Source organism: Macaca nemestrina, chromosome 1 (genome assembly GCF_043159975.1).
Source record: "Macaca nemestrina isolate mMacNem1 chromosome 1, mMacNem.hap1, whole genome shotgun sequence".
NCBI lineage: Eukaryota > Metazoa > Chordata > Mammalia > Primates > Cercopithecidae > Macaca > Macaca nemestrina.
In genome coordinates, this window is record NC_092125.1 from 231,451,765 (window position 1) to 231,468,277 (window position 16,513).

Consider the following 16,513-nt stretch of genomic DNA (forward strand, 5'->3'; position numbering starts at 1 on the left):
CAGCCTGGAGGGGGCCCTGCTGCCCGCTGGGACGACTGCTCCCCAGATGGCCTCTGAGGCCCGAGCTCAGCACACAAAGCCCAGGCAGCCCGTGGCGAATGAGTTTGTTGCCGCGCACGCGCCTTTTGTGCAGGATGAATGTCCGTGGGGGGGGTGGGGTGTGGGGGGTGGGGGGGTTGGGGGGTGGGGTGTGGGAACCCACCCAGAGCGGGCGCCAGCCCAAATGCCCCTCCAGGCAGGGGAGGTAGGTGGATGCCTGGGGCAGCACACAGACTCGGTGCCAGCCCCAAGCCCTGACACAGGCACCAGTGCCAGGCTCCCCTCCCTCCCCCACACCTCACGTAGGAGCCACAGGTGAGGGAGGGCTGAGGGTGGCTGCCACTCTGCTCTGAGGGTGGCTCCAGGGCAGGGGAGCTGCCTGATGGGACTGGAGCCCAGTGGGCTGAGGGCCACTGAGCAGGAGGCTGGACACAGCCCCAGGGGCTCCAGGGGCTGGGTCGGGGTGTTGGGGGGAAGCAGGACCTTCTGGAACCTGCCTTGGGCACCTTCAAGTCCAGAGGGTGGCTGCCCTCCAGAAGCCAGAGTCTCCCCTGGTTGGAGGCAGGATGCATCTCAGTCCGGGGGTGGGGACAAGAGGCTGAAGGTCTCTGCCAGACCTGGGGGTCAACCAGAGGATGAAGCCCAGACTCCCAGAGCCCCTCCCGTCCCTCTTCCCCCACCGCGGGACCAGCAGAACTCTTAGCCCTGTACCCAGCACACAGAGACCACTTAATGAAAAAGGGTGTTTCCTGCCCTGCTGGGCTGGCAGCCTGACCTCTGCCTAAGCTGGCCAGGCCTTCCCCTCCCTTCCCTCCATCTGTGACGGTGGTGCCTTGTCCACTGTGCTGCAGCAGGTCCCGGGAGACCCCCATCCGTGGCTGTCGGAGTGCCCCAGGCATGGGTCCTCCCTGCTGGTCACTGCTGAGGGTCCCAACGCTGGGCTGGAAGCCCCTGCCTGAGACAGCTGGCCCACCGTAATGGGGGTGAGGGGATGGGAGCCCCACTTGGCACCACACCCCAAATAGAGTGCTGATAAAGGCCAGCATCCCCTGTAAGAGTTAGGGTAGGGGTTGGGGGCATGTCAAGGGAAGGGCTGGGATCCAAGGCTCAGAGAGAAATGATCACTGGGGCCTGGGACCTGAGCCCACATCTGTGATCTCCCTGGCCCCCACACGCGGATGACAGAGGCTCATAGACGGAGGGTCCCCCCACCCTGGCCAGACAGTGCTTACAGAGCTAGGGCACCAGATGGGGAGGTGCTGGCACAGGGGCAGTGCAACAAGGCCAGGGCCACAGTAAGGGCCAAGCATCTGCAGGCCAGTGGGACAAGAGAATGGACTTCCAGATCCAGAGTCCCAGAGCTGCCAGCCCCCACCCAGGGCTTCTTAGGTAACCGACAGCCAGCAGCCCCCTCCCACCCCCCACCACCCCGGCGGTGTGGCCCAGACCCCAGCCCCTCACAGGCCCTAATCTGCTTCAGGAGCAAGCAAGCTGCCATCCCACAAAGCCCCCAGCACTGCCCCAGGCTGCTGCTCCCCCTGGACTCTGCTCCCCACAGAAGGCATATTGACCCCACCCTGTGTCTGTTTGGGGAGCCCCAAAGATCAACCAGGCCACCCCCTCAATAACCAGATGGGGAAAAAGGCAAAAAGTCAGCCCAGGACCCCAGCGAGTTATGTGGAGCTGCCAGACTAGCCGGGAGGGGAGCTGGGACGCTTTTTGGTACAAAGTGGGTCTTTCCCAGCAGTGGAAGAGCAGATCCACGTGCATGCTCTGTGGCAGGGACCCGAGGAAGTGCTTGAGGCCAGCGTGAGGGCCAGATAAGCAAAGCAGGTGCCCGACCTGGGTGGGTGAGGCTGCCCACCTGCCCTTACCCAGGGTTCTCTCCAGACTCTGCCTCCACCTGGCAGCTGGGCCCTCGGTTTCCATGGGCCTCAGTTTGCCTCCCTGTCCAATGGGCATGATGATGAAGCCTCAGGATGGTGTGGCCACACCCAAGTGCACACTCAGTCCCCTCCTGAGGCTGCCACATCAGCCCCAGAAGTGAGAGGAATGGGGCACACCCCCGGGGTGGTGAGGACAGCAATTGTGAAAGGCTCTGCCTGGCACAGGTAGTCCTTCACTGTGGGTGGGGCCAGTGCTTATGAAGAGAGCCAAGCAGTAATCACTGCAGACCATGTGGCCAGGCGTCTGTCCTCCCACACCACTGGTGTTGCACCAGGAGGTGGCCCTCCTGGACAGCAGCGGCTGTGGTGCCCGGCTATGTCTCTGTACAATGTTATTTATGGATGCTGAAACTTGAATTTCATCTTTTTCACATGTAGTGAAATATCCTTCTCTATTTATTTGTTTCAGCCGGTGCTGAGACCCGCTGACCTATAATCCCAGCTAGTCAGGAGGCCAAGACAGGAGGATCGCTTGAGCCCTGGAGTTCAAGACCAGCCTGGGCAACACAGGGAGACCCTGTCTCAAAAAACAAAAAAAATTAAAGAACACTGTTGGGTGGGGGTGGGGGGTGGTACAAAATCAGTGAGAGGCCCCGACGCTCACTCCTTTTCTAAAAACTTTACAAATATTAACGCGTCTGATCCTCCCAAAACCTAGTGAGGGGGCCTATCACTGTCTCCATTTAACAGATGAGGAAACTGAGGCACGGGTAGGGTTAAGTGCCCTGCCCGAGGTCCCACAGCTGGAGGACACCCTGGGAGTCCTCCCTGCTCCCGCCTCCCCAGCCTGTAAGAACCAGGGATTTGGGGGCTGGGGACGAGCCTCCTGAGCGTTTCCTCAGCCCCTAACTCCAGAGCCCTCCCGACCCGGGCGAGCTGGGACGCAGCCCTCCGCAGCCCTCCCCACCCCTCCCCACCCCTCCCCACCCCTCCCCACCCCTCCCCACCCCTCCCCAGCTCTCCGGTGCGCGGGTTTCCGAGCCCCTCCCTCCGCGGGGCTGTGGGTTCGCGCTCGCCGGCAGTTCCCACACTGCGCGGGCGGGCGGCGAGGGAAGCGTGCCTGGGCCCCCCCCCGCGGCATTAGTGCCGGGGTCTGACTCTGAATGAATGAGGGCGGCGGCGGGGGGCGCGGGGGGGCAACTCCCAAAAGACCATCTGGCTCCGCGTTATAATAGAGCAATAAAGGGCTTGTCTGCCTTTCAGAGGTTGGGAACGAGCTGCTCTCTGACACCGCGGGGTTTTTAACCAGCTTGGGACGGCGACCCGGCCCTGCCCCGGGGCGCACGGGGGCTGGGGGGAGACAGGCAGGGCGGGGCGCGCGGCCACGTGGGCCCGGGCGGCCCCTAATCCCCTGGCCCGTGAGACCGCGGGCCGCGGGCTTTCCCACCGCCCACCCCTGCGCCCCGGGGGAGCCCACCCGGCAGGTGCCCCATGGCCTCCACAGCAGCCTGGCTTTACACTAGGGAAACCGAGGCCCGGAAGGCTGGGCAGGGGGAGCCTGAGGTTGTGCCCATGCCCTCTGGGGTGTAGACTCCAGCCTCTTGGAGAAGGTGGGGCCTGGAATGGTGCACAAAGCTGAGGCCTCAAGCCTGGCCTCGGACTTGGGAAGGCTGCAGTCTGTCGGGGGTGCCCTCATGGGCTACAGGAGCCCTCTCGGCTTCAGGAACACTCACCCCATCTCTACAGATGCCCAGGTGCCCTAGGAGCAGTTGGTGCACCCTGCCCAGGGGTGTGGGCTACTGTCTCAGTGGGGGCCCCAGTGGCCTGTCAGGTGTCAGCCCCACGAGAATGGGGTCCTGGAGAACCCAGGCCCAAGCCAGGGCACCAAAGGGCTTCAGCTCAGTGGGCCTGGTGCACCCCCAATTCTCCAGCAAGGGCCTTTCCCCCGAGGTTCTTGGGCCAGGGAGCCCGGCCACAGGTCCCGGTGGAGGGATGGAGCCTCACCTTAGTCAGATGAGAAAAGAAGCCCTGGGCCCAGAGCACTCACCAGGCTGTCACCACAGCCTGGAGAGGAAGCCTCACTGCCTCCACTCTTTCCTGAGTAAACGAATTCAAAGCTGAGCAGCTGGCTGGGGGGAAGGATCTGCGTCCCTGAACCACAGAATCTCAGTCTGTGGGTTTGAGACCCACAGCCTCCGCAGAGAGTCAGACCCTAGCCAAGATGGGCCTCGGAAGTGGTACCTCCACGGCCCGGCCCAGCCCAGCCCACCCATAGTGCTCCCACACAAGGCTTTAGGCCTGCCTTCCCTGTTCAGACCCCACAGGTCCCTGTGTCTTGGGCCAGGCTGGTGTGAGATCAGGAGATGGGTAGAGGGCCCTGCCCCCTGACTTGGTGCCCCTGGCCAGGTGTGGTGTGCAGTGCGGGGACTGGGACACCTGTTTGGGCCCACAGGCCAAATTTCAGGTGAGAATCAGACAACAGGTGACCTGCCCCAGCACAGAGACTCCTGGGCTGGGGCTAACTGGGTATGGAGGGGGTGGACGCTACTCTGCAGTGCCCCAGCTCTTTCCCAGCCATCTTCAGGGTTTGTCTCACTTCCAGCAACCTGGAGCCAGGCTTCCTGAGGCCAAGATGAGCCTTGGCAGGGAAAGCCCATTTTACAGACCCATAAGCTGAGGCTCAGAGAGGAGTGGGGTGTGTCCAACAGTCTCTGAGTGAGAAAGACAAGGGCGGAGCCCAGCCTTGGCCTGGACCTGCCGCTTTCACCAAGCCACTCAGTGCCTGCCCCGCGGCCTCTCGGAAGGAAACACTCCTGGGGGACCCCTGCAGGTTCTAGCTGCTCCCAGACTCTGCACCCCTGCTCTGCACCCCAGCACGCCACTGAATGCCGCAGGAGACTGGGCAGTCTGTCTCCACAGGCACAGGAAGAGCAGACCTGAGGAACGGTGGGACCCTGCTGCAGGGCCTGGCCCGCTGGCAGAACGATTCCACACAGCCACTGTCCTGGGCATTGTCAGTGGCTGTCAATGGTGCTGCTGGAGATGACAAGCAGGTCTGGAAGGCACCCAGCTCACAGCGGGGGATGTGGAGGCCCCACAGAGATGGTTTAAGCAGGTGTCTGTGTTCCCAGCCTCAATAACCCAGAGCCTGGGGAGTTGCTGCAGAGTGGGAGCTGAGAGGCTGACCCCCGTGAGGGCCCCAGGAGCACACCTAGACAGGCCGGTCCCCTCACTTTGTGAAGCCTCAGTTTCCTCATCTGTACAATGGACTTGATCATCATAATCCAGAATCACAGAGCTGCTGTGCAGGTGCGAAGCCCTTCTGGGCTGTGCACACCGGGGGTGCTCACTTGGAGGTCAGACTGCAGAGGCTGTGAGCCCTGTCCCACCACAACCCAGCTTCTCAGCCAGTTGTGACACCACTGGGTGCTGCCAACAGGTGTTAATCAAGGCAGATGCTCTAACCCACTTGGGATGCTTAGGCCCCCAGGTAGAATTCAGGCCCAAGAGGTGATTGGGAAGGGGGGTCTGATGTCCTGACCTCAGCAAATGGGAGTGCTTCACATCCAGGGGAGGCGCCACATACTGGGGGACTCAGCACACGGCAGCGGCTCTGCACACAGAGGATGATCTGCACACAAGAAGGGCTCTGCACATGAAAGGTAACGACACACAGGCATGCTCTCTACACAGGAGGGGTTCTGCACACAGGAGGGGCTCTGCACACAGGAGGGGCTCTGCACACAGAGGGGACTCTGCACACAGGAGGGGCTCTGCACACAGAGGAAACTCTGCACACAGGAGATGCTCTGCACACAGGAGGGGCTCTGCACACAGGAGGGGCTCTGCACACAGAGGAAACTCTGCACACAGGAGGGGCTCTGCACACAGGAGGGGCTCTGCACACAGGAGATGCTCTGCACACAGGAGATGCTCTGCACACAGGAGGGGCTCTGCACACAGGAGGGGCTCTGCACACAGGAAGGGCTCTGCACACAGGAGGGGCTCTGCACACAGGAGGGGCTCTGCACACAGAGGAAACTCTGCACACAGAGGAAACTCTGCACACAGGAGGGGCTCTGCACACAGAGGAAACTCTGCACACAGAGGAAACTCTGCACACAGGAGGGGCTCTGCACACAGGAGGGGCTCTGCACACAGGAGGGGCTCTGCACACAGGAGGGGTTCTGCACACAGAGGGGACTGCACACAGGAGATGCTCTGCACACAGGAGGGGCTCTGCACACAGGAGGGGCTCTGCACACAGGAGGGGCTCAGGAACTGCTATTTACTTTAGCACAGTGTGAACAGGGAGGCCTGTCCAGCCTCCACCTTGGATGATGAGAGAGTTCTCAGCCCACTCTCTCACCGAGGTCACTCCAGGTCAGGGGTGCAGAGACAGGCCCAGCAGCTCCCAAGGACATCAGAGCCCCCTTCCCCAATCACCCCTTGGGCCTGAATTCTACCCTGGGGCTTGAGCATCCCAAGCGGTTACGGAGTCTGCCTCGAGTAACACCTGTCAGCACCACCACAGGGGTGTCACAGCCAGTGGGGGAGACCCAACTGAGAAGCCAGGCTGTGGTGGGACAGGGCTGGCAGCATCTGCAGCCTGACCTCCACCCCAGGAGAAGGCTCTGGCCCCTGCCCACCTTTCCTCGGGCCTCGGCTTCCCCACTGGACTCTGCACGCCCTGACCCCCCTCCTGGATCTGAGCAGCACCTCCTATGGGAAGCCAGTGTCACCCTGGGGAGGAGTGGCTGATCCTAAGCACTGAGGGCCGCACCCTGAGCTCTGTCCCTTCTTGATTCTGCTGCCAACTGACTGGCAGCATGCCCCTCGCCAAGACCCGCCCCCAGGCGTGGGGGGGGGGCACGACTGTGAGACCTGGGCAAGTTACTTTGCCCTTCAGCACCTCTGTCCCTCACCTGCAGATAGGGATGCACTTACCTGCCTCGGAGGGCCGCCAGGGGCCTGGCTGAGCACTGTTCCTACTGGGCAGGGCAGAGTGGGGGCACTCCTGTCAGGGTTTTCCCCACAGTCACCCCAGGGCCCAGGGCTCACGTGGCACAGAGCAGTGCTCGGCCAATGCGGGCACTCTGGGAGTGAGGGCAGCGGGGCAGGGTGGGGACGGGTGGCCCAGCTGAGGACATCTGAGCAGGTGTAAGCATTCCTGGGCACATGCACACAGATGCATGTATAGACACACATGGGCACACACGCACACCCACACCCGTACACACAGACACATGGCACACACACACAAGTACACAAGCGCACATACTGGTACACAGACACACAGAAACACTTGTACACACAGACACATGGGCACACACGTATACAAGCACACACATTGGTACATAAACACATGGGCGCACACACACTGGGACACACAGGCACATGCACACATACACATACACACAAACACATGGGCACGCATACACACAGGGACACAGACACACACATGTACACAAGTGCACACACACACTGGTACACACATACAGGCACACACACACTGGTACACACATACAGGCACACACACACTGGTACACACATACAGGCACACACACAGACATACACATGCACAGGTGCACTCACACAGGTGTATGCACAGGAGCCTCCTGGGACGGGCACAGTGGCTCACACCTGTAATCCCAGCATTTTGGGAGGCCGAGGCGGGCGGATCACCTGAGGTCAGGAGTTCAAGACCAGCCTGGCCAACATGGTGAAACCCTGTCTCTACTGAAAGTACAAAATTAGCCGAGTGTGGTGGCACGTGCCTATAATCCCAGCTACTCAGGAGGCTGAGGCAGGAGAATTGCTTGAACCCGGGAGGCGCAGCTTACAGTGAGCCCAGATCATACCACTGCACTCCAGCCTGGGCAACAAGAGCAAGACTGTCTCAAAAAAACAAGCCAAAAAAAAAAACACAGGAGCCTCCTTCCAGACTTGGAGACGTGAGTCCTGGTCACCTGGTCTCTCCTGCCCCGAGCTGGTGTCCCTGTAGTGCCCTCTGCCTGGAAGGTGCTTCCTAGAACTCCTCACCCAGAACTTGCCAACGCCCTCCTCAGTTACGAGCCCCTTTGGTCACCCACCTTCCCCTTCGTCCCCATCTCAGGGATTCTTTCTCGCCCTTCTGAAGATGCAATGACTTCCTCCCAGGCACCCCTGCAGGAACCTACACGTGTGTATGTGGGTGTGTGTGTGTCTGTGTGTGTGCGTGTCTCCGTGTGTGTGTCTGTGTGTTCGTGTCTGTGTGCATGTGTGCGTGTCTCTCTGTGTGTGTGTGCATGGGCGTGTCTGTGTGTGTGCGTGTCTGTGTGTGTGCGTGTCTGTGTGGATGCGCGTCTGTGCGTGCGTGTCTCTGTGTGTGTGTGTCTCTCTATGTGGGGGAGCCCTTTCAAAAACTGCACAAGTAATAAATGCTCATTCAAGAAAACACAGACATGAAAAATTAACCAAATCTATGCCCCCAAAACTGTGTTGGCTCTGCCAGGGGGCGTGTTGCTGCCCGATTCTGCCCCCAGTATCAGGTGGGCTCCAGCCCAGCTGTTGTGCCCGGCTTCACCACAGGTCGATGCCTGGCCCGGTCTACATCCCCAAGGTATCTCAACAGGTAAGAGTGTCCCCCGCCCCCAGTGCAGGAGCCAAGCCTCAGTCCCTGCTCAGCGTGTGTGCCCAAGCACCTGCTGACCAAGGAAAGAGAAGCTGCCCACCGAGGGGGGCTGCCTGGGGGGAGGAGCTGGAACCAGCCCCATTTCTGGACCCAGGTCTTTGGTCCAGTTCTTTATTTAGGAGGGGAGGGGTGCAAGGAACTGAGGCCACAGGGAGGCCACCACCGGCCTAGCAGAGGGCCCAGGGCGTGGAAAGGGCCGAGGACTTCCTCTTGGCCTCATGGTGGTGCCACCACCCCCACAGAGCACCCCCAAAGACGAGAGCCAAGAGGAGCCGTGCAGCCGGCAGTTCCCACACTCCGCGCTCCTGGCAGCCTTCCCTGGCGACAAAGGGCATCGCGCGTGCCTCGCTGGCCGCCTTCATGCTGCAGCCTCCCTTTGTCAGCCCGTCCGTGCAGGCCACCCGCCATCTGGAGCTCCAGCTCCCAGCGCTGATCGGATCGATGCGCTGCTCTGCCAACGCCAGAGGGTGGAGGGCTGCAGGGAGCGGGGGAGGCCACACCGTCCCTCAATAATGCCCCCTCCCCACCAGAGGGCTCCGAGCACGTGAGCGCCCCAGGCTCCCTTCCCCAGCTCCACACACCCCTCCCTTCCCAGCACCCCACCTCCTTCAGCTCCTCAGGAAGAAGAGGGGGCACACCACTGCAGATCCCCGTCTCACGTCAGACCCTCACCAGTTGTGCGGTGTGAGCACCTCTCTGTGCTGTGGACTCAGTGTAAACAGAAAATAAACAGCGCTCACCTCCCGGCTTCGCAGTCAAGTCTAAACTGGCAAGTACACGTGAAGTGCATAATAAATACTCGAGTGTTGACTCCTCCTGTTAGCTGACCCAGAATACATGTGACCTTGGGAACGTCACTTAACCTCTGTGACCCTCTCGCCCCCAGCCCCCCAGCGGTAGAGTGAGCAAAGGGCGTGCGGGAAGTCAGATTTCCACGTTCCATACCTGCCTGGTGCTTCGCAGGTAGATGCTCAGCGCCTGGGACCCTTCCTCCCTCCCCCGCTGCAGCTCCTGCCTGGAGCCTCAAAGAGCGATCTCCACCCCCTCCCAGCCACTCCTCCTCCCGTGAACAGGTGCCCTCCCTGGCCGCGGGTGGAGACTCGGAGCCACACCTGGTCCAGCTGCATCTGTTCACACCTGGGGAAACAAGCCGGTGCCTCCTTGAGGCAGATGGACTGGCTGCTGATGGAGGGGGGTGGCCTGGCCCCAGGGCCACCGTGTGTGGATGGGCCCAGGGCAATGGCAGGCAGTGCCAGCCACCGTTCAGGCAGGGGTCCTGGATGTGGGGGAGGCCACTGTCTCTGAAATCTGGAACGGGGCCATCTCCCTGAACTCGCTTCTCAGGCAGAGGACATTTTGCAGACTTCAAGTAGAGTTTCCACCCAGAGGCCCGCAAGCAAGGGCTTCAGGGGCTGGAAGAGGGAAAAGCTGGGAGCTGTGGTTACCCCGACCCTCCTTCCCCAGGTCAGCCTGGCTCCTGGACCCCACCAGCCTGCCTGCTCCCCACACCCCACACTGGAAACCCTTGGGGACAGGAACACCAGGTTGGGGGTGCCCGGCACCACACCTAGCTCCTCTGCTATGGCCATGAGGAGGCAGGGCCTGAGGGGGATTGGGGGCTATGACTGCCTGGGTGGGGAAGGGGCAGCAGAAGGGAGTTCATGGTTCTTCTCCAAAAAAGCTCCTCCTTCTTGTTTTCTCCGATTGTGGCAATATATATAAAACATGAAACAACCATCGTAGCCATTTTTCAGTGTAGAGTTCCGGATCATGAAGAGTATTCGTGATGTTGTGCCCCTGTCACCACTGTCCACCTCCAGAAAATGTCCATCTCCCAAGCCAAACCTCTGTCCCCAGGAACAGAGGCTCTGCCTAATCACCCCGGCCCCGGCACCCACCATTCCACTTTCTTTTTTTTTTTTTTTTTTTTTTTTGAGACGGAGTCTCGCTCTGTCGCCCAGGCTGGAGTGCAGTGGCCAGATCTCAGCTCACTGCAAGCTCCATCTCCCGGGTTCACGCCATTCTCCTGCCTCAGCCTCCCGAGTAGCTGGGACTACAGGCGCCCGCCACCTCGCCCGGCTAGTTTTTTGTATTTTTTAGTAGAGACGGGGTTTCACCGTGTTAACCAGGATGGTCTCGATCTCCTGACCTTGTGATCCGCCCGTCTCGGCCTCCCAAAGTGCTGGGATTACAGGCTTGAGCCACTGCGCCCGGCCCACCATTCCACTTTCTGTCTGTGAATCTGACGACTCTAGGAGCCTCGTACTATGGCATCACCTGGGATGGGCCCTTTTGTGACTGCTTTATGTCACTGAGCACAGTGTCCTCAAGGTGCAGGCCTGCTGTGGCCTGCGTCACAAGCTCCTTCTCTTCTGAGGCTGAAGAACGGTCCACTATGTGGATGGACCACATTTGTCTGTTCACGGACACTGGGGTGGGGCCACCTCTTGGGTTAGGGAACCGCACTGCTCTGAAGACAGGACCCAAATACATCCCTGAGGTCCTGCTTTCCATTCTCTAGGGACCTAGAAGTGGAGCTGCTGGGTCCGTGCTTCATTTTTTGGAGAACTGCCAGGCTGTTTTCTAATGTCTGCGCTGTTTGACCTTCCCAGCTTCACGTTCTGCTTTGGAGCTGGGAGCAAATGCCCCTGGAGCTTCCCACCGCCCCCCACCCCCAGGGGTCCCTCCTCTCCAGGGAGCTCTTCACTTTACTGTCAGCCCTGGAGGGGAGTGGTGCTGGGCGTGTGGATTATTTAGAAATGGATCATGGTTCTAGACGCACGCATTCTAACTTAATCATGCCCAACTTGTAGGTTTTGCCTGAAGGCCCCCAGCAAAGTGCCCTGCCTCAACAGCTGCTGAGCTGCAGAGGGAAACAGGGAGCCCGTGTTTCGTGGGGACAGAGGTTCAGCCTGGGGAGAAGGACATTTTCTGGAGATGGACAGTGGTGATGGTGGCACAGCATCGTGAATTGACGCAGCAAAGCGCCCTGCCTCAATGGCTGTGTGTGTGGAGGCGGGAGGAGTATTACCAACTCTAGATGCACCAACCCCACCCCAACTATCGAGCCCTTCAGACTTACGGAGCCCTCCAGGGTGGGGGGCTCAGACAGGTGCAGGCAGGACAAACTCCTTCCCTCCTCAAAGCCGGGCTAGGGGAGGACCTCCCCCATCCCACACTGACGGGGAGGACCTCCCCCATCCCACACTGAGGGGGAGGAACTCCCCCATCCCACACTGACGGGGAGGACCTCCCCCATCCCACACTGAGGGGGAGGACCTCCCCCATCCCACACTGAGGGGGAAGAACTCCCCCATCCCACACTGAGGGGGAGGACCTCCCCCATCCCACACTGAGGCAGCCAAGGTGGAGGCTCCCAGCCCCCAACACTCCACAGCGCGTCTACGTGGCAGAGCCTCTGCCAGCCTGGAGCAGCCTCCAGCCCTCCCTCCTCCGGCCCCCTCCGCAGCCCGCCGTGGATGGTGTGAGCCGGGAGCCTAGTGAGTTTCCCACACTTTGGCCCCATTCACAGTGTTAAACGGCCCACAAAGGCCAGGCGTGTGCCTCGGAGGCCGCCAGAGCTGCCATCTGGCCCGAACTCAGGGAGGGAACCAGCCTTTCATCCGGCCAGGATTCAACACCATTCATTTCATATTTCCCACAACTGAAAATTGGATCAAAGCTGCTCCAGTCCAGGGGGAGGGAGGAGGAGGCAGGAGGCGGCAGCCCCCACACGGCCCACCCACCACCCTCACCGCCGGCAGGCCGCCGTCCTGGCCCACTGCGGGTGGGCAGGCCGTGGGGGTGAGGGGGGTTGGACCACATCTCCCGGCGGCACGTGTCTCCTGTGGGCCGAAGAGCTGGCTCAGGGGAAGGGACCAGGACACAAGCCCCAGCCACCTGCCCCTCCAAAGCCTGCAGGAACAGGGCCTGGCCTGGGTGCCACCCCCATATCTGGGCACAGGCCCGGGTCCTCGCTGCCAGCAGCCGGGTGGTCAAGGCACACGTGGCTCAGGTTCTGTTTCCTGCTGGCAGAGGTGGTGGCCAGGGCCTGCCTGGGCTGGGGCCACCTGCCCATGCTCCTGCATCTCCTAGCCCGTGGCTGAGCACCTCCTTGGTGTGGGCACTGGACCAGCAGGGTGTAGGTCATGGGCACACAGGTGACTACCTCATCCTGCCCTCCCCATCCCGAGTCCAACCCCAGGGAGCCCGTAGGCAGGCAACGGACATGCCACAATGTCACTGCCGCCAGTATGAACCCCACTTTGGCTGCAAAATGGCTCCACTGAACACTATCAGATCCCCTGTGTAGCTGGGAGTCCACCACCCATAGTCAGTGCCAGCTGCCATCAGTGCTCAGAGCTGTGGGAGCCATGGCATGAGCATGTGGCCTGGACACCCCCACACAGGTTTGCCCTCCTGCATCCATCAAGTGCCAGAGCGTTCTGGTGGGACCCCACCTGCTCAGAGAAGAGCCCCCAGCTCAGGGTGCAGCAGTCCCAGCCCCCAGTGTCACTGCCTCCCTCTGACAGGCTGGGGCATGAGTCCCCTTCAAGGGAGGTGTTGTGGGAGTCCAGCGGGGGTATGACGGTGAATAGGGGTTCCCTTCCTGCCACCTCCAAAGTCACCTGATGTTTCTGCCTGGGAGCCTCCCAGCCTAACTCTTCACAATGGCGTCCAGCTGGCCTGTGGGAGGCCCACCCTGCACTGGCTTGAAGTCCTGCCTTCCCCTGCTGTCCCAGCACTGTCCTGGTTGCCCCCTGGACCATCCATCCTTGTGCTGAGGGCCTCCTGGAGCTAGGCCCACCAAGCGGGTCACTCAGAGCTGGGGGTCACTGCCAAGAGCCTCAGGGGAAGGCTCCTCATTGGACTCTGCCAGCTGGCCAGGGAACCCCACTCCTGGATTCAAACTCTGCCTAACCAGCCCTGAGGCCAGCCCCAGCTCCGGGGGCTGAGGCCCTTCCGCTAGGACCTGGCAGGGTCCCAACCTGTCCCTAGGAGGCAGCCCAGGCCCCGAATCCTCTCCCAGTCTCTGCTGCAGAGCATCAGAGGAACTGTGACCACAGGCTGGGGGTGGGGGTCTCCCAAGGGACCCTCCCCTAAGGACCCAGGGTGGGATTCATTGCCCCAAAGTGGCTGCGGGCGCTCGGCTCAGTTGGCCAGGTACCAGGGTTATTAGCTCATCCCATGGACCGGTGGGGGCGAGGGGGGTCTAGGGCTGGCATGGCCTCTGATCCTCAAGTCTGCCACCTGGCACCCACTCCCCTCCCACTGGCAAAATGCCGGAGGAAAGCAAGCCCTACAAGTGCCCTGGCTGCCAGAGGGATGAGGTGGGGCTGTGGCATGCAGGAACAGTGGCCACAGCAAGTATGCCAAGAGCCGAGGCCTCCCAAGCTGCGTGGACACCGAGGTCAGATCCCTGGCCAGATAGGGGTGGGGAGAGGCCCCTGAGGGACATCTGCCAGCTCGTGGAGCAGCCCCAGTGCTGCTGTGGGTTACAGGGCTCCTGGGAGGACAGGGTGCAGGAAGCAGAGAGAGCTGCCGGGTGCCGGGCTCCACGTGGAGCACAGGCCCCAGCTTCGTGGAGCTGCCGGGAGCCCAGCCAGGAAGGAGCGAGGCCCATTTTCTAGGTCTGGAGATGTCAGGAGTCCCAGGTGACAGTCAGGGGACTTGTAACATAGGCACGTAGGGCTGATCCTGAGTGTAGACCCCTCTGTCCCCCTCCCCTGGAAGGGCAGCAGGTCCCAGCCAGGGAAGATGCCCATCCCCCAGGAAGCCGTGGCACTTGTTCATTCTACAGCTTTCCCTTATCTGTGCCTGCGGCCTCTGCCAGCCAGCAGTGGGGAGCCGCTGGGGAGAGGCAGGGGAGGGGAGCTGAGGGGAGGGCGGGAGAGGGGGCCCTCCTTCCTGCCCCCCTCCCCGCTTGGCGGCCTGGGAAAAGGCAGCATATTGAGGCGCGGGGCTCCCGGCATCAGGCCCCGGGATGCTAATGAGGGCGAGCGCGTTCCCACAGCCCGGACATTGTGCCGCGCGGCCCACCTGCTCCTTGGGGAGCGCCCATTGTGCCCGCGCCAATTCACAGGCAATTTAGCGTGCGCTAATGGGCCGGCGCTTTTGTGCGGCCCGCGCGGCCATTGGTCGTGGAGTGTGGGAACGGCGGCGGCGCCAGGACCCCAGGCGCCAGGCCGTCGCCCGCGCCTATATAGGGCGCCGGCGCGCGGGGCCGGTGTCCTCTCCAGCCCGGGACGCGCTTGGCTCTGCCCGCGCCCGCTCGCTTCGTCTTGCCCGGCCTCCCCGCGTTGCCTCCTCGCCTGTTCCGCGCCAGGCATGGCCCCCAGCACCGTGGCCGTGGAGCTGCTAAGCCCTAAAGAGAAAAACCGAGTAAGTATGAGGCTCGCCCAGCGCGCTGTCCCCGCGGCGTCTGGTCCCCGGGTGTCCCCGCGCCGGGCCGGGCCAGCCTGACGCCCCCTCCTCCCGCAGCTGCGGAAGCCAGTGGTGGAGAAGATGCGTCGTGACCGCATCAACAGCAGCATCGAGCAGCTGAAGCTGCTGCTGGAGCAGGAGTTCGCGCGGCACCAGCCCAACTCCAAGCTGGAGAAGGCCGACATCCTGGAGATGGCTGTCAGCTACCTGAAGCACAGCAAAGGTGAGCGCGCCCGGACCCCCCGGGCTCCGAGTTCCCACCGCGCCCCGGCTCCCCCGCGCCCCGCCGTCCGCTCACCGCCGCCGCGTCTCCCCGCAGCCTTCGTCGCCGCCGCCGGCCCCAAGAGCCTGCACCAGGACTACAGCGAGGGCTACTCGTGGTGCTTGCAGGAGGCCGTGCAGTTCCTGACGCTCCACGCCGCCAGCGACACGCAGATGAAGCTGCTGTACCACTTCCAGCGGCCCCCGGCCGCGCCCGCCGCGCCCGCCAAGGAGCCCAAGGCGCCGGGCGCCGCGACCCCACCCGCGCTCTCCGCCAAGGCCACCGCCGCCGCCGCCGCCGCGCGCCAGCCCGCCTGCGGCCTCTGGCGGCCCTGGTGACCCGGCGGGACCTGCGGGCGCGCGGCCCGAGGACCGGAGGGCGAGCCTGCTCCTCTCGCCCGTAGGGAAGCGCCTTCCCGCCGTCGTCCGCCCAGGGCTTGGACGCGCCCTTCTTCGGAAGGCTCCAGCCCCAGGCTGGCCGGCCCGCAGGAGCCCCATTCTCAGAGAATGTGTGTGCAGAGTCCCTGCCGTTTTAGGACAGTCAGGGCCCATCTTCTGCCAAGTCTGACCCCATGGGGTTGTTCTGTGTTTGCATTTAAGCAAGTGACTTCTGGGAAGTCCCTGGCCGCCCGGGGTTCTATGATATTTGTAGTGCCGGGGTTCGCACGCCGGTGCCCCCAGCCTGTAGAGGACTTTCTTCAGGGCCCGTAGCTGCTGGGCGCACCCCTGGCAGGCGGGCTGTGCCGCGGGCACATTTGCCTTTTGTGAAGGCCGAACTTGAGCTGTATCCTCATAGGAAGCGGTGATCACCCCGGACGGGCGCCCAGGACCCTGCGGGCTGTGGCCAAAAGGCTCCGAGTGTGCCTGGTGGTCTGGCTGGAGCTCACAGTGGGCTGTCTGGGGAGGGTGGGTGCCTCCACTATGATCCTTAAAGGATTCCTCTGTGTGGGTGGATGCGTGTGGGCATGACTGTACTCAGAAATTGAACTCTCGGTCACGTGGAAGCCACGGGACTGCTCTGAAGCCGCTAATAAAATCTGACTGTTCAGCCCCCCCCCGCCCTGCCCATGGTCTGTCTTCTGCTGTGCCTCACACCTGTCCTTGGCAGCCACGGGGAGGGTCTGCAGGGGGTGAAGGGGAATGGGCAGGGCCGCGGTAGCAGTTAAGCAGGGAGGGACCCCTGCCAGTGGCCCGCTGGACCCAGGAAGAAGGGTGGGGTCCTTGCTCCCGA

General features: G+C 62.2%; 1 protein-coding gene across 2 annotated transcripts; it reads left to right on the forward strand.

Moving 5' to 3' along the window:
- Nucleotides 1-14,815: 14,815 nt before the first annotated feature.
- Nucleotides 14,816-16,339, forward strand: LOC105496697 (hes family bHLH transcription factor 5). 2 transcript variants are annotated; one of them, XM_011767250.3, is made up of 3 exons: nt 14,817-14,979; nt 15,079-15,244; nt 15,341-16,339. In XM_011767250.3, exons 1-3 carry the CDS (start codon nt 14,926-14,928, stop codon nt 15,619-15,621), a joined length of 501 nt encoding a protein of 166 aa, XP_011765552.1. In that variant the 5' UTR covers nt 14,817-14,925; the 3' UTR covers nt 15,622-16,339. The 2 variants fall into 2 exon arrangements, with proteins under 2 accessions (XP_011765551.2, XP_011765552.1); XM_011767249.3 differs by having other exon boundaries at nt 14,816-14,979; nt 15,079-16,339.
- Nucleotides 16,340-16,513: the final 174 nt, after the last annotated feature.